Here is a 23,230-nt window from a genome sequence, read left to right as displayed (position 1 = left end):
AATTTGAGTGTATAAAATTTACTTATGTTTACTGCACACTGCCCATAATGAAAGAAATGTGTTTTGAATCTGTTCCAAAGCCACGGAGTCTGCACTGGTGGTTTAAATGAAAACACGCGTCAAAAAGATTTACATCAGAGCGACGTGTTCCAGAAATATGACTTTGAGGGGACCATTGATAATCTTAAAATCCGGTCATTAACTTTGTAGAGCGGCTATATAAATGCCAGGGATAGAGTATTAGAGCCCTGACAGCAACGGAACTGTAATTAGTTTAATTAAAGAACATTTCCGAATGTTCCTGCAGTAAATTCAATGGACTAATAAACATGTCATTAGTTCACGCAGAGTCAGCCCCCATCTCCTCAGAGCTACGTCAGCTCAAATGTGTTTGTAAGCTGATTCATAATGACGGTGCAAAAATAAAGTAATCTTGAAAATTTTAAACTTTAACACTTTAAATCAAGAGGGAAAGAAAATCACTGCCTGGTCACATGTAGAAAAAAAAAACATGTTTATTGAAGAAAAGTTAGTATAGAAATAATGGCAATGATCATTTCAGTCACAAAATGAAGAATGAAGGAGGATCCTGACGATACTTATTTTCAATGCAAGACCACAGATACAAAGCTTTCCTCTGTCCACCAACATACTCCCCCTCCTCAAAGACCCAGAAATCCACCTGATACTAAATAGAAAGCAGATGCAGATAGGGCCCGTGTTAAAATAAATACAAAATGGTGAAACTGCCCTGCAGTTGCAATAAGATCCCCTAACTTAATTTTTTTTTAACTAGGATGTAGAAAAAGATTTGGTTAAAAAAGGTAAAACGATGCATCCATGTGATTCGTAGCAACCTAATATAGTGTACATTTAAAAACCAAGGCAACATCACCATCACTACATGCTGTTATTTCTCACCCTCGCTCAACATTATTCTCTGCAAAACCACAGGAAACAGGTGCATTTTTCATCACCATTCGTTCGTACTCAACTTTCAACAACACATAAATCCTTTCTGCCGAATCTCCAGAAACACTTGCACCTACTCGCACCTTTATGTCAACGTGAACTCCACTAAATACAAGGAACTACATGCATTTTTCTATGTTTCATAGTAAAGAAAGTTATCTTGATGGAACTCAGTAGCTGATTTTCTTATCAGATAAATATTTTGCTGTCCAGCAACAAAGCACAGAGCTGCATGGAAGAGCTCCAGGCTTTTCAGATTTTCTCAGTCTTTGGGGTGAAAGGAGGACATGTATTTTTTATAGAATGAGTTGATGTATCAGTGGTTTGTTGGAAGCCCCATTCTTTATCATGAGAGCCTGGGTGGGGGTCGAGATGGCGGGGGTCCTGGAGGCCCCGGGGGTGCGCGAGCAGGGGGTGGACCCGGAGGGGACTGGCCCGCGGAAGGGGGTGCACGGGAGGGTGCACGGGAGGGCGGCGTGGTGCGGGGCCCTCTGGATGGTGGTTTTGTGCGGGGGACAGAATTGGAGACCAGAGGTTGCTCTTCGGCAGGCGCAGGAGGATGAGGAGGGGGCGGAGGCGAGGGAGAGTGATGTGCGCGAGGAGGAGGAGGAGCCCGGTGGTTCATCTCCTCATCTTTGACCCGTTGGAAGCGAATACAGCGGCCCTGTGAGACACACGAGGAGAAAAGCACACACACATCATCATTTCAATGAAGATTAAAACGCTGTGTCCGTCTTTGTGCGGAAATCAATGAGCGTCTCAGATCCACCACGGTGGTTTTGTTTGAGTCTGTGCCCAGATCTGCCGACAGAGGCGCGTGTGTTTGGGGCCTCGAAAGGACGCACAGAGCTGCTTCTGTCCACACCTGCACCACAATAGCTGTGATGCGAGCAAAGACACACATACGCTGAAGCCTGCCCCAGTTCCCCTCCTCTTCTCGGAGGCTCTGGGGCTTCTTGATGCAGAACAGAAAGTGGTTCATGTCTCTAATGTGCTCGACTTGTTGGAATGTAAAAGGGGCTGATTTCAACATCGCCACAATAGTTAACAGAGGCCCCTCGGCATTTAACATAATTTACAAGTCGGGAGAGAATGGAACGCTTCTCTTATTGTTCTCATTGAGGGGGTTTTCTTCTCTTCACCCTCTCTGTTCCCTGTATAGCATCCCTCTGCACACACACACACACACACACACACTCGCTCGGGCAGTGTGTGAAGGATGGAGCAGTAGATCTCTGTGTCACTGATCCTTGGTGGTCTGATTACACCTTATTAAACAGAGAGGCCCTAAAGTCACACAGGGGCCATTAAGAGGGCCCCTGCAGCAGTAGCTTTGTGACTTAGAAGGGGGCCCATTGTGGGTTTGCATATGAGGGGCGCGTAATTGATTTGGGGGGGGAAGCCTGGTTTAGGGTGGGGGGCAGTGACTCCTTGGGTCAGAGTGAAAAGGCCAGTTTGAGAGCAGCAGAGCAGCAGAGCAACACCAGAGCGAGCATATGGACACAATGAGAACACAAGCTCATGAATATGTGTGTGTTTGTCTGTGTGTGTGTGTGTGTGTGTGGCTGTAAGCAAGCCTCCACCAGGACATATGGCCTGAATGAAGCTTCGGCCTCATGAATAACAGAAACAGAGGAAGGAGGAAAGTTAGAGGAGGAGGGGGCTGCAAGAGACCACCAAAAACACAAGGCCGGAGCTGAAAAGAGCCGGAGATGGACGACGGAAAGAGATGTTTCCACTTTAAAGCCGACAATATGTACATAAATGAGTCGTGTGAGAGGTCAGCGATGAGTCACTTGTGACGATCAGAGACCCCCGTGTGCCCCTTCGGCTGTGACGACTGCTACGGTTTCACTTCCCCTCCCGGCGACTGTTTACTTCAATCTCTCAACTCCTTTTTTTATGGGAGAAAAACAAAACCCTAAAACACCTCAAGCATCCCTCTTCACACCACTTCTCTGTCTGTTCCTCCGTCTGAGCCCCGAGACTTTGCCCTTCCCTATAAAACACACACACATACGCACACACACACACACACACTCACATAAAGCAGTGTGTGCCCGTCTACATGTGAGCACGCGTTTGTCACCATTTATAGTAAAGAAAAGGGGAGAAAGACGAGAGCGGAGACGCACATCTGACCTGACAGCTCCGCCTGTCACCTCGCATGACATTACAGCGATCCACTCACAAAAGGAAAAATGCTCCATGTGTACTCACAAGATTTAAGACAGTTTCTACACAACATATGCTTCTGCCCAGGATACTTAGACAGTGTCAGCGTAACAGACCTGGCAGTATCCAGCCATGCAGATTTACCAAGGAAGCGTTTGTTCGTCTGTTCATTTGTTAGTTAGCAGGATTACAGAAAAACTACCAAACCGATTTCCTTGAAATTTCGTAGAGGAGTTGGGCACGATTATGGGAAAAACACATTATATTTTTTAGTGGATCTGGACAAACGAACGTAGTAATAGTACAATTTTAGACTGGGCTGTTCTGGTTCTATAATATATTTTTAATTAATGAGAATTGTTCCAACATCTTGCTTCATACAAGCATCTACCAAACAAAGTTGATGTTTGAAGTTTGAAGCAAGAATCTGTTTCAACTTCTGAGCTTCTTGCTAAATAGTTTTTTTGGGTGTTTACTTTCCTCCTTAACATAAAAATTTAGATTTAAAAAAACTAAACAAGTCATCATTTGTCGTTTTTTTCAAGTTAGCTTAGCCATGTAGCCACCGTCTTCCCCTGTAGCACCTGGCAACTATTCTGTTCCAAGAAAACTTGGGGAAAAAAGGATATCGCTAACACAGTTTGAAATGCACCTTTTTCAGTCGTGTGATATGCTCGAGTGATTTAAGTGGATCACGAGTTGACATAGTTTAGTCAGTATTGTGTTTGTGGAAGAAATTCGAGATTTCTCACAACTTCAGTGAAACTAAAAGTATCTACATGGCTGGATATGACTAGAAATAGGTCAGAAAGTACTGTGGTCCTTTGTAATTTGGGTGAATTGATCCTTTTCGTGAACTGATTGGTGTTTTGTAGAAGGGGAGGCGCTGCTGTGCTCATTTGTGCCGCCTGTGTGTGTGAGGACGGAGGGACGGTGGCCGCCCTCTGGTCTGGTGTGTGCTGTGTGACGGGGCCATCAGTGCCATCAGCTCTGGGGACTAAAGAAGGGAATCTCTTCTGTCACAATATGGCTCGTGGCCTTTCAACTCCCCATCTGTTTGTGTGACACTAACTCGGGAGAGCTGACACACACGTTACAGTGAGACACACACACACACACACACACACACACAGAGCAGAGAGAGATGGAAATGCAAAGTGTGGCAGAAACTGGCAGGCCGCTGATGACCGTTTGCAGAGGCAGTGAAGTGGGAGTAATGTGGGGAGAAAGCAGGACGAGCTCCTCCTGAGCTGCTGGTTAGTAATCCACACGGAGAAGTCTGATCCACGACGCGTATCGCTGTGCTTTTTGCCACCTTGTTGGGCTTGTTGTGACGCGATGTTGTGCTGTTTGTCGTCCAGCTGCAGCGTCGCGCTCTAGAGAATTTAGATTTGTGGCAGTTTTTTTGTTAGTGATGAGAAACCTTTGTCGTCTCTCATGTCCAATATGGCTGTTTTCTATTATCGCTTACAAAAAAAGTGGATTTCTATTGGCCTTCATTTCTTACAATGTGAGAGGCAGTGATCCATTTCCCCCAGTTAATGGCGCGTAAAGCGAGTCGTGGGGGTCGTTGTTGAGTGTGAACCACTGACAAAGACTCTCGAAACTTCTGCTCTGACAGGAACGAATTGTTCAGCTTCAGGAAAAAAAAAAGAAGAGCCCAAGATGGAAAGACGGGATAAAACCAATGACGATGACCATTTTTATAGACTGCAGATACAGTAGAGACTCAAATACACTCATACTGATGATGAATCATGTCACTCAAGGAACAAATCAATAAATTTTGCAGCGATATGGCCTCGGCTATGAAAAGCGACAATGAGACCATTTACAACGGACCAGATGTTTCACCATGACAACCAGCGCGATGATGAAAACATCTCGGTGGGGTTTGTGGGATGCCGTGCAGAGGGTCAAGGTCAGATAAGGGGGCCGCTCTCCGCTGTCTCTTGTTCTGTCACGCAGACTTGGAGGGACCGCAGTGATGTCATGATTTAGGACTTTTCAGAAGCGGGAGCCAGTGATACGACACGTTAAAGAATTTTAGATGAAACCTATAAGACATAACCTTTCTGACATTTTTTTTCTTCCTATAATCATCACTTGAAAGTAGACAGTGACGTGTGACATGCTATTCATGTGGAAAGAAGATAGAAACCCAGTTATTTTTCTTGGATTCACAGGAAGAAGTACAGAAGATACAGTCCTCCCTGTGTGTGGACAATGGCAGCTTTGACGAACCGCGCGGTATCAATAGCTCAATGACTCACTGTGTGCGCGTGTGTGTGTATGTGTGTGTGTGTGTGTGTGTAGAAGGGCTGCTGTGTTGGAGATCATGCCGTACATGTTGCCGACTGACACGTGTTGTCTTCACGCCGTGTGACAGACACAGACAAGGAGACAGGGACAAAACAACACTTTCCAGAACCCCCCGTACCATCGCGACTTGCAATTCAAAAGCTTTTTAAGTGGTTCTTACCCACAGAGCCATCCCCCAAATTACACATAATTACCCAATTATAGTTTGTCTGTCACTGATTATGCCTGTTGTTTCTGCTCCATCTGATTTTATACACGTGTTTCAGGAAATGTCACGGTAGCGTGGAGACGGCGGCCTCACCTTGTCCCCGGGGTGCGGCCTCATCAGAGACACCTGGTCGTAACCTCTCCTGAACAGAGCCCACAGAGCGTCCAGCTTCCCCTGGAAGAAGACAAGAAGATGTCACAGTAACAAGAAAACACAACCGTAAGCATTCATTCAGCTTCTAAAAGCAGTGACATAAAAACTTACCTGAATGGGTGTGTACCACCTCCTCTGCTGGGGGGGGCGGCGGGGTGGTTTTCGAGGTTTGGGCTCATACGGTTCAAATTCCTGCTCCGGCATCTTCACGACTGCGTTTTTAGGTTTGTCCAGCTTCGCACCTTCCTCAGTGGAGCCCTTCTCCCCCCATCGCACCTAGGAAAGATAATATTTAAAAATCTGCAGTCTCTGAGTGTAAAGGTTGTTAAAAGTTGAGTTTGTGTGTGGGTACCTCCATGCGTTTGATCCCACCCACTCCTCTTCCGCCGTAGTAAGATGCGTCCACTGTGGGCCACCTCTTCTTTGGCATCCCATCCTCATCATCCGACTCCTGTGAGTCAGACCTCAGTCTTATCAATACTAATACTACTACTGTCACAATCCCTTTATCTTTGTATGGATATCCAATTTATAATGATAGAAACAAAATGTAGCTGGTGACTTACAGGCTCTGGAGGTGGGGGTGGTGGAGGTTCTTTGATAACCTGAATATTGGAAATAAAAAACCATAAGTGTCAGGAGGTAAATAAAACATGAAACAAAGCTTGAATACTTCAGCCTGGCTCCTGACCTCTGACTTATCACTTATCATTATGTGTCGGTCAGTGTTGATATTGTGGCGTTGGCCACAAACAAATCAGCATGTGGTCACTGAGAAGCACAAATCATATGTTTGATTCATTGTGAAACTGTGGAGGACGTCAGCAGAGTCATTCGTGGCCCAGAAGGCATTTGTGTTCACACAGTGAAAAGAACATGGCGACATGCTTCCCAGAGTGACCTCCGAATGTGCTCTGAATGATTGGATCTCACACTCAGGATGCATTTGTGTTTGTTCAGACCTGAACTGGTATGAACATCTGTCGGCTCACTCGGACAGATCTTAATTCCAGGTCTGAACAGGGTCAATGTGAAATGACAATTTAATCTGACTACAAGGCTGAGACATTCATGTCGAGGGGGAAACTTACCACAGTGCAGCAGAGAGGCCAGAACCACCACATCAGCAGCAGAGCCAACAGCAGGAACACCACCAGCAGCGATACTAACACGATGGTGCCGTCGAACTACACACACACAGAATAACGGGATGAAGATTAAACCGAACTGGAAGTCAAGGGACGAGAAAAAGGTGAAAAGGAAAAGTGACAGTACTCACAGCCTCCTCTGATGACAGACACAACAGAGGAGACGTCAGAGAGGAAGGACAGAAGACTGGAGAACCGAGAGAAAATAGGAAGGTGGAAAGAAAGATTATTCAAATAGGGGGCAGCATGCTAAGAAGGAAAAATCAGTGTGCGGCTTTCAGAAACACGGGGTGTACTCACACATTCAGTGGTGGTGATGTGAACGGAGCTGGTGATGTAGGAGAGGCCCTGGTTCATGCTCACCTGCAGGTAGATCACCCTGCAAAACACAGACGCAGATCCTCAGACACAAGTCGTTTTCAGACATGAACTTCGGAGGATGCCTGCACAATGGGGTCCGGACTCAAGAGTTTGCCTTTCCCACATGAGGATGGAACGTACAGAGATCACAGCATCGGCCCTTATCACCGAAAGCTCTCCTGACATCCTACGTGTGAGGCACCTCTTGTTCATCCTGAGATATTTCTTTTCTTTTTGTTTTTTTTCAGAGGATCTCGTGCTGCTTGCTGTTTTTTTGACATGTGCTCATTCGGATATTATCTTTATTTAAAAATTTTATGAGGGAGCTGGCCTGCGAAAATCCAGAGAAAGTCCAAAGGGTCTCACTTGGGACATTTGGATTCTCACACGTCTCCTCCTGAGAATGTCAGGAGATCATCCGGAGTGAGGTGCATGTCTGACAGCAGCCCGAGTTGCAGTCACACCACACATTTCAGTGCACACATCTGCTTCGCGTGCGCTCCAGTCCCGGCCTTGTTTTCGGCTACTGTAAGCTCGCCCCAGGTGTCGCATACATTCCTCAATCTATTCTGTCCGTACTTGCTGCCTTAAAAAAGCAAAACACAAACACGCTGACGCAGACATAAAAAAATGTCTTTGCAGAGGTCAGGGAGTTCTCCACCCTCAGAAGGAATCTCTTCTGTTTGGATCAAACCCAGACCTCTAATGCGGAAACCACAGACAGCTAAATTACTTTTTTCTCCTCCAGTGTTCGCTGCTGATATATCTGCAGGAAGGGCAGCGAAGGAAAAGAGATGAGGGGGAAGATGACTGCATGGCCAAAGATGCGATAAACACTGGCGTACCCAGGGATTATGGTGAAAGAGACACTTAGTTGACAGGTTAATTATGAAGTTCTTCAGAAATATGAGGAAAAATAAGATACAGGCTTTGGTTTTGGCCGCTGGATTGGAGTTCTGGGTTTTGGAAAAGAATGGAGAAAGGCTTCTGGTTGTGGTCTTGGGGTAGGGAGAGGGGGCAGAGACAAGGGGGCCATTGAGCTCTGGGTTTAGATTTGAGGAGAGGGGCGACAAAGGGGAGGTCACTGCAGGGTGTGTGTGTGGGGTGGGGGGGACAGAGGAGAGGAAACAGCGTGGGGGATGGTAGGAGGAGGGGCCCTTCCTGTTCTACATCCCCTCAGCACTGTCCCTCCCCACCCCCACCACCCTGCATCCTCCTCATACCGCTGCAGCTCCACTCATAACTCACACCGACTCCAGAGTAGGAAATTGACATCGCAGGTGCCGTTCATCTTTTTCTACTTCTCCTTCCCTCCCCTTTTCTGCCCCCCTCTTCTTTCCCCATCATACGCTTAGCCCTCCTCTTTGGCGGGCGGGGGCGGGACACAGGGCTATCAGCTTCTCTCTGACACAGAGATCTCAGCCCCTATCAATCATCAATCTGCCCACTATAGCCTATATATATTTATGTATGTCTTCACCCTGTGTGTGTGTGGGGGGGAGGGGGGGTTAGCTGCATCCGGAAGGTTCCCAGTCAACACAGATTTGTGTGACGGCAGCGTCAATGACTTCATTATATGCGACAAGGCTCGGGTGGAACAGGAGGTGATTGAGGATCTTTGAGGTTTGGGCGAGGAGGTGATGCTGGGAGCTGGAGTCCCTGAGACCCCCTGTACAGACGTTACTACCCCAAAACCAGAGGCACATAATGAGATCTGACAGGTCGGGGTGAATCTCAGGGCAGCAGCTAATGGTTATTCTGATTATTGATGAAGTTTGTTATGGAAAATGGGAGAAAAAAAGTGAAAAATCAGCTTTGTTTAGTTTAGTTTTACACTACATTTGAGAAGACATTTCATAAAATGTTGGTGTTTTTGCTTAATAAGTGGCGTAAATGTTTATATATTAATAATGTTTATTTATGCTTATAAACTGTGGTGGAGGATGTACTCAAACATTTCACCTAAGTAAAAGTAAAACAATAACTAAAAAATATAGAGTAAATCTACATAAGTAGAGTACAGATACATGCAAAATGTACTTAAGTACAGTAATAAAGTAAAAGCACTTGTTACATCCCACCACTGGTTGTGAATATAGTTTAAAGTCGTGTCAAATATAAAATCAGGTGATATTGCGTAATGAGAAGGAGCATTTATGTGTGATGGTGATATTTTGTACCACCAACACCTGTCCAACCTGCACAGTGGCGCCCTCGCTTCCCTTCATATTTCCACATCCATGTGCACGTCACCGCTCCACAGCCCAGAACTCGCCAGCCAGCTGTTGGCCTCCTCTTGGGCCCTGCAGCCATTCACAGCTGACTTCCTCTTAAGCGGCACTGAGGGTGTTAGGCAGCGCTGACTCTGCTCTAATGGGCCTCTGTTACACGGAAGACGTCTCCTTCAGGCACCATTGTGGTGAGTAATGATGCTCTCTGCTCTGAGGTGGAGCAGCCAAACAAAGCCACACTGACATGAAGGCACATTCAGCACTGGATACCTGATGGACTGTGTAATGACTTTTATGTTGTGATTATGTCAAACATTCATCTATCAATTATCTTCAACTTTTGTCATAAGGTGCGAGTAAAATAAACGATGCCGCAGCCGACTCGTAAATCTTCTTGTAGCCACAGAGTAAAAACAAATTTCCTTTTTCCCTTATCTCTGAGGAGCACTTTTCACTGGCGGACAAGACAAGCTCAAATCACGCTAGAAATCTGAATGACAGCAACAAGACAGATGATGACTGGGAGGTGTCTGAGGCCGCAGGCTGGAAGTGTATAATTATTCACAGGACTGCAGGCGGCGGGGACAGGGAAGGCTGCCGGGGCTTCTGTCCTCTCCGAGCTCGGCCCGCCAGCATCGCCGCGTCCGCCCCGCGAGAAACTTCTGCTCTGGACCTCCAGGAGCAAAGCTGGAAGCCCCTCAGAGGAAACTTTACACGGCCCGGCCGACTCTGCTCACACTTTCTCTCTCCTAAAGTGTCAGACTGAGATTGGGATACATCACACACACACGCACGCGGTTGTGAAAGTCCTCTCCAGCAGGCTCTCATTAAGTCGTGTTCCTGGGCTCTACTCCTGTTGTCCCCTCGTGATTGGTGTCTGGCTTCGTTAGCTGTGACAAACACTGATTGATCACAGACACTCGATGACTTTGGCCCTAATTTGTTCAAGGACTTCTGTGTCCACACCAAACTTGCGTGTAGCTGGCAAGTATCTAGGGTACGTAGCTCACGGTGTAACAGCTGCACACTGAGGCTTGGGGAACTGTAACGGCGGACCAATGGTGGGGTCGCGGGGGGGAAAGGTGGTGAGAGCTGAAAAAGAAACATCCAGCTTACCTGCCGACCTCCTCCACAACAGGAGCAGGACAGAGCAGGAAGGTATCCTCCACTCCAGCTGGTCTCTCATCTGCACAGTAAAAAAAAAAACGGAATCACATTTTTTGAAGTCGAAATTTAAACATCTGCTGTGTAGAAAACACTTCCCACATTTTTCTTAGATGTGAAAGCCAAACCAGATTCCCATTATCCATTTAGGTTCACACATTAATGTATAACAGCATGTCTGCAGTAATAGGAAGCATGCAAAAGACATAAATCCATCAGAAATCAGACAATTTTTACTTTGGATGTATATTCCACAGCGATGTATCCGTCAACTCATCCAGATCCATAACAACATTTGATATGCGTTTCCTTGGGTCATGCCCCACCCCTCCAAAAAATGTCATAGAAATCAAGAGGAGTTTTTGCGTAATTCTGCTTAATAACAAACAAATGCAGATGGAAACACTAGAATAACACTCAGAGAGCACATTCCTTTCTCAGGGCTAAACTGTCCTCTTAAATTCAATGAAGCGGCACACACACTTATAGATATCAGTCCCCTAAAAGTTTTTGACATCAACATCTTTGTCTTCTTTAGATAATTAAAAAAAATGGAAAAAAATTGCCCCAGCTTACAACGTTAAAGATAATCTGCCCCCTGATCCAGATCCTCAACCAATATCTAATGGGTTCTCCCCTGGCCTCTACGACAAACACACAAACAAATAAACAAACAAACAAACAAACAAGGTGGTAGACTTACCCACTGTGTACGTATCATTGAGTTTGAAGCTGCACAGCACGTGATCAGTGTTTCTGGCGTGGAGGAAACCGTTGCCTCTCACCACCACCTGGAAACGCTCTGAGACAAAAAACACAAAGGGAACGAGCAGCATCAGAGATGATGAGCCACATGCACACGCTCGTGCACAACAACAGTGAGACACATATTTTCAGCGTGTGAAAGTTGTACAAGCACAAAACTGGTCTCCAATTTTGGTTTGAACTAGTTTCCAGTGTCCCATCATGGCTGAGAACCTTCCTGTTTCTCTGGCACGCTCGGCTTTAGCGGTAGAAACGTGTTCATGCTTCATTACTGCTTGTTTATATCTGGGTGCTTGTGCGTGTATGTGTGGAAAGGCCATAATATGCTCCAGTGGTGCTAATGCTTAAAGTGTTGCTATTCACAAATATCTTAAGACTCTGCTGTAGCCAGAAGGTGTTCTGTGTGTGTGTGTGTGTGTGTGTGTGTGTGTGTGTGTGTGTGTGTGTGTGTGTGTGTGTGTGTGTGTGTTTGTGTGTGTGTGTGTCTTTGACCTTTCGTCTCCCTCAGGCTCTGTTAAAGCGCACTGACAGAGGCTTGCCAGCATATGCTGCAGTGTCTATGTGGCTGCTACCCAGCATATGTTAGAGAGTGGGGAAAAACACTTGCTTAAAAACATGGCTGCAGGGCTGACAACAGCACAGCACTGTCAAAGTAGGTCTGACCTTACCTGTGGCACAACGGCGTGTGTGTGTGTGTGTGTGTGTGTGTGTGTGTGTGTGTGTGTGTGTGTGTGTGTGTGTGTTTATGTGGAAGTGTCTGTGAGGATATGTGTGTAACCTGTACATTCTGCATTCTGCGTTGTGTTTTTCTGAGGAATGTGTAATCGTCTGTATGCCTACAGTATGCATGCATTTGTTTGAACATGTGTGTGTGTGTGCACGTGCGTGGTCCCTGGCTGTGCACGGAGGTTTCCTCCAGCACTATCCTTGCTAATAGAAGTGAACATTTGCCACACCTTTAACATTTAAAGCTCCAGCGTGAAGATCACTGGATAAAAACATCACGGGGTGTGAGTGTATACGTGACAGTGTTTCCTTAAAGGTCAAACACGCTGCCATGAAAAGCCATAAATACAAATACACACACAGAGACGGAGCATTTAACAGATGCCTGCACATCTCCACATGTTTACAGATGCTGCAAGGGATGTGGACGAGTGTGGATTTGTGTTCCAAGAGGAAAACTGGTGATGGACAAGACAGATGGAAACTGAAATCGAGCTCTTACCAAACAGGAATTAGTTGAATATGTGATATACTGTGTATGATGCAGTTATTTGATTATACGTATCACTTGTGCACACAGGTGACCTCATGCAACTTATCTGCATGTGTGGGTTCACAGTTATTACAGATGTTCAACGACTTGCAACTTGTCAGTACTGCTCATGTCATTTTGTCAGTAAGAGAGATTATACATGTGTATATACACACACACACACACACATATAAATCACCTGATTAACCACTCATCTCATCACAGACAGCCTATTAATTTACTGTGCACCATGTCCCATGTCTTCTCCTTCCCTCTGCCATAATTTCTATATAAAACACCACCACAACAATCAACCATAAATGTTAGCTGTACAACCTTATATCAAATAAAATGGGCTGTATTCAATTTTCTCATAATCTAATGACGTGTATATGTTGTTTGCAGCCACAACAACATTCGGCTTAATGAGAGGACTCAACACTAATTATTCCTAATGCTCAGTGCCTTGGCTGCTTTAGCAGTCATCCCCCTTTCACCCAACGTTACCATCAAAGAGCAGGGCACATGTGCACAGACACACACACACACACACACACACACACACACACACACACACACACACACACACACACACACACACACACACAGAATGCTGAACATGGCAGATATTACTCTGATTATTAGAGCCCGACAAATATGGATTTTTGAAGGTCAGTGCCACTTTTAGGGAGTAAAAACAGTTTAACTATCACCCTTATTCTAAATAACTATAAAAAAGAAAACACTTATACCAGCAAGTATATAGAACTTGAAATAAGAAAATACATGTTTTTGTAAACGTAAAAGGCAAACATAATTGCATATCCTTTTTTTACATTGTTTATTTTTTTCTAAAATAAAAGTTTTCATAGAGACGATGGTTTTCATATAAATACTGATATTTCAATGAAAGGCTCATATCGGCTGATTTTTTAATCAACTGATAAATTAGTCTGTCTCTTTTAATTGTAAGAATTTTCAAATAAAAAATTGTTACTGGCTTTGCTTTATTGGTCTATTAATTATGAAGTGCATTGAATTACACAATACTTACGATTTGTCCAAAATTTAACATTTTATTTTGAACTTTTTAACCCTAATCAATCAGTACTAGCATTCAGCTATAAGTCTCAATCTGAGCATCTTGTGTACACACCCTGACCCACTGCACACACACTGAGGCTTGATGGACTAAAAGGTCAGTGCTGTCAGACACATGGTGGGCAGGGACTGGTGGTGCCCTGCTGACATGCTCAACACATATGCTCCTGCCCTCGCCTCTCTGCTCTCTGCCTGCCGCTGTGGCCACACGTCCACTTACATCTACACCTGAACGTTTGACGAGGAGGATTACATTTGTATGAATGTCTTGTCTGTGTGTGACCGTACACATGTACATGCATCTGAACGCGTGTCTTGTGTGTGTGTGTGTGTGTGTGTGTGTGTGTGTGGGAGAAAATGGTGTACGGCTTGTCCGAACAGCGGCTCTTCAATCACGTTAGTGCGACGGGACAGTGAAGGGCAGGGAGGGGCAAAGGAGGAAGGGACAACAGGGAGAAAAGGGTCAGACGTTAATGAAAGCAGCAATCTCTGCTGTCATGTTAGATCTGAGGCCCGACTCACGCTGTCCTCTCAGTGTACGCGTGCACGTGTGTGTGTGAGGAAAATCAGTGCTGTCACGTCTGATAGTGCAGCCCAACGTTCACTGTCCAGTCTGATGGCCTGTTTGCAGGCAGCTCGGTCTGGTCACTTCACATCAGTTTGAGGGACATGTGTGTACACGTGCTTGAAGATGTGTGTGTGTGTGTGTGTGTGTGTGTGTGTGTGTTTAAGGAGCATGTGTGTGTTGCTGTAGAGCATGTATGCTATGTGACTACACGCAGGCAGAGATGAGGACAGACAGAGAGACTGTCATAACACCTATGCAAAATGTCAGAATGGATGTAATATGTGTGTATAAATGCATCAGGATGGACAGATGTTGGCAGATGGTTATAGTCAAACATCTGGACAATCTATTTCACAGTCTTGTTAAGTCAAAATAAAAGCATCTCCTGCTTAACCTGTGTTTGTGCCCGACAATCACATTATTCTACATTATACTGCAAAAATAAGTTTGAGTAAGGGAAATACTTTCTGTATATTTATCCACAGTGGAATTTAGAGCAATTTAGGATGTCTAAGATAAGAGCTGTACATTATTCATGCCTGTCATGACCCACTAAAGCAAACAAAGCACTATACGCATAGGTTCAGCACATTACAATCTTCATTAATTAGGCCAGAATCAGGCTTTGGTTCAAGTGGCTCCCTCGCTTCTTAGTTCACTGACCATTATGCTGCTCATCAATCGAATAATAAATGAGGCTGGATGTTATTTGTCCACATGTCGAGTGACACAGTCACACTCAGGCTTCGGCAAGAGTGTGTGAATCACAGTTGTGACTCTGTCAACTGTAATTCTTGAGAATTTCTTCCTTATTTTTTTATCCTTTTAGGGAAACGCTGCTGCTGCTGCTGCTGCTACTGCTCTCCTCGTATCCTTCCCCGTCCTTCATACCCCATAATGGATGTTAATCTACATTGGTCGTCCTGGTAGCCCAGCTCTAAATGCACTCTCTTAAGTGAGTCCTAATAAGGTCATGTCAGAGCCCATCCATCCAGCTGGCTACACATAAAGTCTCTCTCTCTGTCTCGCAATCGTTCTTGGCTGTTATTCTGCTTTTTACTACAGAGGAGCTGGACATGGGGAGAGGAGGTGAGGTCGAGGAGCGGGTTCAAAATGCCAAAATGACTATTTAGCATATACGATGTGGCAAACTAGGCCAGAGAAGCAGCCATGCTTAAACATTCAAAGCTAATTCCTCTGACCAACACCCACCACCCCTCCTCTTTCTTTTCCTGCACACACGCTGTGCCGAAGCGGCAATGCTAATTCTCCCCCGGCCGTGACTGACAATACGCTCTCTGTCACTCCGCAGTCATAAGCGTCCATGCGATTACTTAGCCTCATGTTCCTCTCCAGAGGCTTTAGATGATTGTCATCTTACACAATTGCACACCGCGACTGCGCCGGTGTCTCAACAAGGAGGGGAAACCCTTGCTCCTCCTCACACCTCTTACCTCCTGCACACACACTGGACGGCTCCGCTGCCAGAATCTCAATGCAGGACTTCTTGATGATCTGAGAGAGAAAAGAAAAACATTTCGGGGTTAATTCAATGACATAATATGATTTTGTGTGTCTTTCTGTGTGGGTCTTTGTGTGACTATACATGTGTGTGTCGTACCGAGTCAATGATTCCCCTGAGGGCCTGGAAGCCTCCCCACACAGGAAACACATGATCCACCGTGTCTGCAATAGTTGCGAGCTAGAAAAACATACAGACGCAAAAAATCAAAAATCAATTGTGTTTGCTTATTTAGGCATTTGCAACATCTTCAATATCCTCCTGCAGATCCTACCTGGGTCTGGTTGAATTCTTTGACCCCGACACAGTAAACAATCGCTCCCAGAGACCTGGCCCTCTGTGCCTGCAGGAGAAGAACAAATAAACCAGCATGTAATGAGGTTAAAGAAACTCTGGTCGAGCATGTGGAGCAAATACATGTCCCAAAGAAAAAAATCTGGTATTCTCAGTCTACAGAGACGACATTTTCTGAATTTGAAGTACACTGCCACAAAGGTGGGTCATATTTATTACCTCTGTTCCTTTTTTTATCTGCGTTTGTGACCAGGATCACACAAAAAAAACAATTTCCATAAAAGTTTTGTGGCGGCTTAGACCATTACCCAAGAAAGAACAAATACATTTTTGGCATGAATCCGGATCAGGGGGCGGATCCAGGTCTCTTGTTTCACTTACTTAAAAATTGTGAGAGAGGACATGTTTGACATTTTCACCAATTCCCCAGGGAATAATTCATGGATCAAGATGAAACAGATCAGGCATGTATGGTATGTGCTCTACTTGAGTGCTGTTCTAGTTCAATATGAATTCACATCAGCTTTGCAAGGAATCTAACAATGAGCACTATAAATAATCAATAGAATTAAAAACTCAATAAAAAAATCTTTAAAGTAATACAAATTGATTTATGGAGCATGAAAGAGGCCATGTTATTTGTGCCCAGCTTGCAGGTGCAATAATCAAAAACATTATGAAAAGTGCAGCAATAGAACCAGACAACAACATCAACTGGAAGAATCAGGATCAATCCCCCAACACCTTAACTTTACAAACACATCCTACCTCTCGCTGAGCCGTGTCAACCTGCCAGTCATTCAGTTCTCCATCAGTCAGAGCGATGATAACACTGGCTGTCCCTGAGGAACACACAGATCAACTCTGTTATTCTCTGAAACACTGTTCTACATGTAGGCAAACGTCTTATTATGCGGAGCTTACCATGCCTCTCTTGATATATCTGTTGATTAGCCTGCAAATGCAAAGAGGGTGTGCGTTAGTCCTGAGAGAAAAGAACTGAAAATAACAATAATATTGTTGGTATTGTTATAAAACATTAGTGTGGTTTGCACGGGACTTGTTTTAGTTCAGCTACGTTCTATAGCTGCTTTGATGCACCTAAGACTGGAAATCCAGACATTTTCCTGTTTTGGTGAACGCGTCCGACCTGAACAATCTCCCGCTGCGTTTTTCATGTGTGAAAGGAAACGTCCGAATCCTATTTTCCAGAGTTCCTGTCTGAAAAAGCTCATGACTGAAGATTGCTACGTGCTCTTTTAGGACACGAACCCTTCCGTGACCTGGCTGGAAAACAGGGGTGTCACTGGTGTTTGTTTTAGATTTTAAGATGTCATCTAGAAATGTTGCCAAATCTCTGATTGAAATAAAAATGAGAACCAGACCACGAGGACCCGTGGAATCACGCTGTGTGGAATTTACACTGCTTTGCTTTAATATGTGTCCAGAAAGCTTGGCAGTTTCAAGAGGCAGAAATAATTCGAGCCGCTCCTCATACCTCTCTAATTCATCCTCGTTCCAGCTGCCAGACTCAATCAATCCTCAGCGGACATTTTATAAGACTAAGATGGGCTGGTTCTGCACATGTGTTGGGTCTTTAAACATCGCCTTACCATCTCCAGGCCCAAGTTCATAAATGTGTCTCCTCCAGGAACAACCCCCTTCAGATCCCTTAAGCCACCAGTAATGGCCTCCCTGTGGGGTAAACACACAGCCTGATAAAAAACAACGGAAGAAAGCTGCTCAGAAAAAAAAAGAAAGAATGGGAAAGATTCCCACTGAAGCAGATACAAAGAGGGTGTAGGGAGTAGTTGGAGTTGGCTAGAGAAGTGTTAGTCCCCTGCCAAAGTTGTCCTCAGTAGACTCATGCAATGCTTTGTATCGGTACGCTGCCAAAAGCTGGATGGAATTAGTGTGAAATTAAATTTGAGTTGCAAAAAATGACATCAATTGGAGAAGAGATGACGTCCAAGGCTGGTGCAGGTACAGAGAGATCCACAGGAGGTGAGGGTGTTGGTCAGCTGTGGCTCTTACCTGTTCTCGGTCAGTTTCATGATGATGGTCCCTCGTGTGGAGAAGACGATGAAGGACATTCTCAGCATGGGGCTGAAAACACACAGTTGGTTCACATTAACAGTGAAAATAGTGAAAAAGAAAAGAAAACCTCCCAAAAAACCCGAATGACTCATGCTGCTTGTACCTGATAAACTTCTCTGCTAACTGCTTTACAAAGGAGTAAATCTCGATCCAGTGATTCTTCACACTGCCGGATCTGAAAATACAACGGGAAAAAAGATTCCATTATGATTATGATCATAAATATTATCCTATTATATTGAATGCAGCACAAACACATGGCCATCAGCCTCAAGTTTACTTTCTGTTTAGTGCTTTCTCACAGCACGCTATGAGCTAGTGTCAGCATGCAAATCACGAAACACAACAAAAAAGAAAACACAACAGCAGACAGGAAAACACATCAACAAATCACAAATCACGCCGACAGTGTGTCCATCCGATCAGCGACGCTCGAGGCTTGTCGATGGCGGGCACATTTTGTGTTAGAATGTTAAAGTGGTATGTTATGTATGTTTCAGGAGCAACAGTAAGAGTTTATGTCCTCGTGATCTCAGGACATTCCTCTTTACGCTCAGTCCCTCTGACTGTAACCTGTCAGCGGTGAGAGGTGCTGGTTAGCCTGCGACATGCTGCTGAGGACATTGGCAGTCTCCTTAATGAAAGCCGGTCCCAGGGGGCTGCTAATGGGGGCTAATTGCTGCTGGGCCAGAGGGCTGAGGTTAGACAGGGACAGATGTAGCAGTCTGCCTCTAGCAGGGACCATGCAGCAGGCAGCTGGCCCATGTGTCTGTGTCCGTGTGTGTGTAGTATCGGTGTTTGTGTGAGCGTGTGTGTCTGTGTGTGTGTGTGCGCGACTGGGAAGGGGAACAGATGGTCCCAGTGAGCACAGCCAGTCTGACAACAGGTTGGGGGTCCGCAGAGTGTAAAGGCTGCGACATGAACAACACAGAGACGCTGGAGTAACACTCAGCAGGGGGTCAAGGCTATTTGAGGATACAACATCAAACAGCTAATGCACCAAACCCTATGTGTGTGTGTGTGTGTGTGTGTGTTGTGTGTGTGTGTGTGTGTGTGTGTGTGTGTGTGTGTGTGTGAGAGAGGGTAATAAATGGAGTGAAAGTGTGGGCTGGTTAGATTCATGATGGCTCTTTTGTCCCTCTAATTTAAACAGTCACTTGCTTTACATGTTGTGCTATGAGGAGTCTACAGAACCAACTTTCCTTCTTGGTAAAAAAAAGTTTTTCTTTCTATGCCAGGTACTGGATTACCTTTGGCCCTGAGGTGCAAATCACATCGGCAAATCACAAAACACCACAAGTGAGACAACACAACAGCAATCAAGAGAACATTGAAAAAATAATGTGATTTGTGTTTTGTGATTTTGCTTTCTTATTTGATGTTGTGTTTTCTTGTTTGACATAAATGTGATGTGTTGTTCATCTTCCATATATATTTACATTATGCGTATGAATGACTGAGGAGGAGGTGACCTTGATAACCACTATTAGTTATTTCCACTGTGTGTAAATGATTGCTTGATTAATTGATCGAAATTGAATGGATGGACGTTTTCATTGTTATGACAGTGTCCACATAGTGGTCATTTGGTCAGCTCTGATTGGTTCCTTTGTGATTGGTCGACTGCTAAGAGCGTGTGTTGAATATGTTAGTACCACTTAGCGAAGGCTTCCTGTTCAGCTTTAAACTGCTGTAGCCACGGTAACGACAGTAGGCATGTTACATGTTATTAGTGACATTGACACGTTGTAGAAAAAAGCCAGAGATGCAAACAAGGTATTTCAGTATTTTCTGTGGGAGAGAAAGACTCCTTCTGCTGTGGACTTTGAACTTTTTAACTTGGACATTTTGCCTATACTAATACCCACTAAAGGGAAATGGAAGGAAACCCGAAAAGCAAAATATGGAATAAATCACTGCCATCATTCAACAAATGCAGCAATTATTCCCCAGCCGTCTACCTGCATTCCTCAGTCTGCATAATATGAGGGCAGAGTCTCTTTTAGCTGCAATATTTGCCCTGCAAAGTGCTTCGATCCATGAAAACAAATCGCTCTCTTCCTCACTCAGCCATAAAACACAACACCTATTATTCTATTTGTGGGCAAACCAGATGAAGCGGAAAAATGCAGCCTGGTATTCGGTGTGGGTCAGACACAGAGTGTAGGAATGTGGGGAACTGATGGTAGTTTAGTTTTTCTAATCTTCACTCTGTGTCCACTGTGATGCTTCCAGTGGAGTGCACACACATTCTTTACCCAGCATGCCTCGCTCTGGCCACAGCTCAATGTGTAAGACAGTCAAACAGTGAAGGGCTGTAGACACTTAACAACATCCCTAGTGTGTTTCGCTCTTGGATTTTCTCATCAGATTAGGTCATTTAAGATCAGACAAGTCGGTGCCATCGCAGGAGAAAGATCAGCAGCTTCCTGGAGGCCTGCTGGAGCATGCAGGTCCAGACAGTCCAACAACACTGAGGCGCACCACAGGCTTGGCCATGCGTGACTTTGCCACGCTCCCGAGGCTACTCCTAAACTTTTTGAAGCAAAAGGGTAAAGATTGAAGAGCGGCTGACAGATGCTGCGTCTGAAAGATCATCAAATGTATTCAAACCAAAGCAAAATGTCACTCAACGCGTCCTCACAGCGCATAGGTGGAGAGCCCAGGGCAACCAAGGACATACAGTAGGACATTTTATACCTAATGTTATACACACTCATACTTTTCAAAAAATATTCTATTATTTTGACATTATATCCTCTCATTCCTCTACTCCAGCAGGGCAGCAAATTCAGCCTAATGCTACCTTATGATCTTTGAGTGTCGGTCTCTGCTCACATAGCATGTTTCGACATGTTTGATTGTTCTGTGTCCACGTGCATAATCTCCCCTTGCAGCTCAAGCAAAAAATGTCAATTATAATGTGTGTGCAGACATAAACAGCGACACAGTGTGAGGCTGGAGAGGTCACGTACAGTCACAGCCCAAAAAGATGGTCAAAACACCCTCGCTGACAAGGAAGCCAGAAAAAATATCATGAGATTTAATAAGTCAAAATAGTTTGCGGCTGCGAGTTGGCCACTCGTCTTAATCTAACATCTAAAAATGACACAAAGATATTCAAAGACTGATCTGGGGGAAATCGAGAGTTGGTTTTAATGTTAGAAAAAGGTTGATGCGCTCCCTGCCAGTCTAGAGCGCCAAGAGCTTTAAGTTATCTTAGAATCTCGGATCTAAATCAGGCTCTGGTTTGTTTTACATTCTTCCTCTGTCACGTCTCATTTCCAGTAAACCCTCTCTGGCTTCTATCAAACAAAGTTTTAGCATCAGTCCAAGATCAAGTTCATGCATAGATTTGTAAAGATATATAGGCTAGTAGTACCACTTGTATATGAAGCAGTTTATAAGGTGTACTTTAATAGGGGTTGTAAATTGTAGGCCTCATTATTACCTGTTTAGGGGACAGGCATTAATGAGTGTGTACAATTTGGTGCAGATCCAAATAAAATCCAGATCTAGTGAATTTACATGTGGTTTCAAAATACTCTCCTAATTGTAAGATAAACACATTTTACTTCAGATATCCTGTTGCTTGTTTCTGGAAGACGTCTTTCCGGTGGATTAAAGAGCAAATCTAAAAGGCGAAGCAAGTTATGATGGAGAAAGACGCACACTATCCACTATTTCATAACTTAGCAACCCAAACGTTCTTACAAATGGTAAATAACCCCCAAAATGTTAATTAAGATCTCATTTTATCATACATTACATCATTATAAGCTCCTATAAAGTCTTGTACTGGTACCAATATATAGCCTATGTCATGTTGTTTTGGATCTCTTTGTTCCATCGGGAAACATCAACCTAACCAGATTGAGTACTGCAGGAAAACAATAAAGAATAGCCCCTGCTTCTACGTCACTAAATGTCCGGATATAGGATGCAGTCGTCTCACGGTGGATGGAGGCAGGAGCAGTGTGAAGGATCACCGGGCCACACGGCACCAGTGTGGGGCTGCAGCTGTGTCCGCTGCAGGCGTCATCGGCCTGAAACTCTATCCATCCATCCGGCTCGCCCTGCCCACATCCCGTGGGTAAAATCTCCTGCCTCGCCGGGCTAAGAGAAAACCCCTAATGCTCCGAGTATTATCCCCACACTTCACATATACCGGTGCTCAAAGGCACTCATAAGATAAACAATGAGGGTTAAATGGTTTTGGGTGCTCAATCATTCCATGAAACATGAAACTGCTGTCTTATTTAGCACCGATGATGTGATAGGTGACGAAAACAAAGTCCGGACTCCTGGTTTCTGGACTTCTGGTCGAAGTTACAACGTGTATGTTACTTTTTTTCTCTCGCACCGTTACAACAACACCAAGATCGATGCGCACCGCGTTTCCGAACCACTGGGGCGGTTGCATGGCAATGCGCAGCGATGGGAAAGTAACAAAGCCATAAATAAAACGGGACACTCACTTGTCCAGGACAAAATAGAGGTCGAAGGCTCCCTGACAGGACATCTCCACCTCCTCCTCCTCCTCCGCCTGTTGCAGCTCTCCTTTCACCGCCACCTCGAGAAAGAACGTTCCCAGCAAAGCCAAGGCGAGGAACACGCGAGTGTGCGTCCTCGCCATCTTTCCCGGTTTACTGTTGACTGCTCCAACGCTGACAACCGAAAAATCTTCACATTTTCTCTCTACCGCCTGTCTCTGAATCGGCTGTGGGCGTCTGTCGTGTCGTTCATCGGTGTTTTGTCCTCTTAGGTCGCGCGCTTTCAGCCAACAGGAGCCTCGTTCGGTTGGAGCCGGGCGCTGCCAAGTCTTTCTCTTTCGGCCGAGAGAGGGAAAAAAAAAACGCACTGCATGGAGCAGGGCAGGATGGAGGAGAGGA

General features: G+C 45.0%; 1 protein-coding gene across 1 annotated transcript; it reads right to left on the bottom strand.

Moving 5' to 3' along the window:
- Nucleotides 1-497: 497 nt before the first annotated feature.
- Nucleotides 498-23,230, bottom strand: antxr1d (ANTXR cell adhesion molecule 1d). Its single transcript, XM_035172095.2, has 18 exons — nt 22,817-23,230; nt 18,442-18,513; nt 18,276-18,347; nt 17,855-17,936; nt 17,166-17,196; nt 17,010-17,083; nt 16,222-16,290; nt 16,047-16,127; nt 15,880-15,940; nt 11,437-11,535; nt 10,686-10,755; nt 7,279-7,357; nt 6,922-7,017; nt 6,397-6,435; nt 6,183-6,281; nt 5,942-6,106; nt 5,771-5,851; nt 498-1,636 (listed from the first exon to the last, which is right to left on the bottom strand). Exons 1-18 carry the CDS (start codon nt 22,972-22,974, stop codon nt 1,319-1,321), a joined length of 1,746 nt encoding a protein of 581 aa, XP_035027986.1. The 5' UTR covers nt 22,975-23,230; the 3' UTR covers nt 498-1,318.

The sequence above is a fragment of the Hippoglossus stenolepis genome, chromosome 12 (genome assembly GCF_022539355.2).
Source record: "Hippoglossus stenolepis isolate QCI-W04-F060 chromosome 12, HSTE1.2, whole genome shotgun sequence".
Taxonomy (NCBI): Eukaryota; Metazoa; Chordata; class Actinopteri; order Pleuronectiformes; family Pleuronectidae; genus Hippoglossus; species Hippoglossus stenolepis.
The sequence above is the reverse complement of the archived record's forward strand: the minus strand, read 5'-3'. Positions and strand labels throughout refer to the sequence as shown.

What these genes read in the sequence shown, in the direction of transcription:
- antxr1d (XM_035172095.2), bottom strand. Translation starts at nt 22,974, where the DNA reads ATGGCGAGGACGCACACTCGCGTGTTCCTCGCCTTGGCTTTGCTGGGA. An exon ending in TCAGGGGAATCATTGACTCG is followed by an intron (nt 15,941 to 16,046) that starts GTACGACACACA and finishes TTTCTCTCTCAG; the next exon opens with ATCATCAAGAAGTCCTGCAT. An exon ending in CAATGATACGTACACAGTGG is followed by an intron (nt 10,756 to 11,436) that starts GTAAGTCTACCA and finishes TTTACTGTGCAG; the next exon opens with ATGAGAGACCAGCTGGAGTG.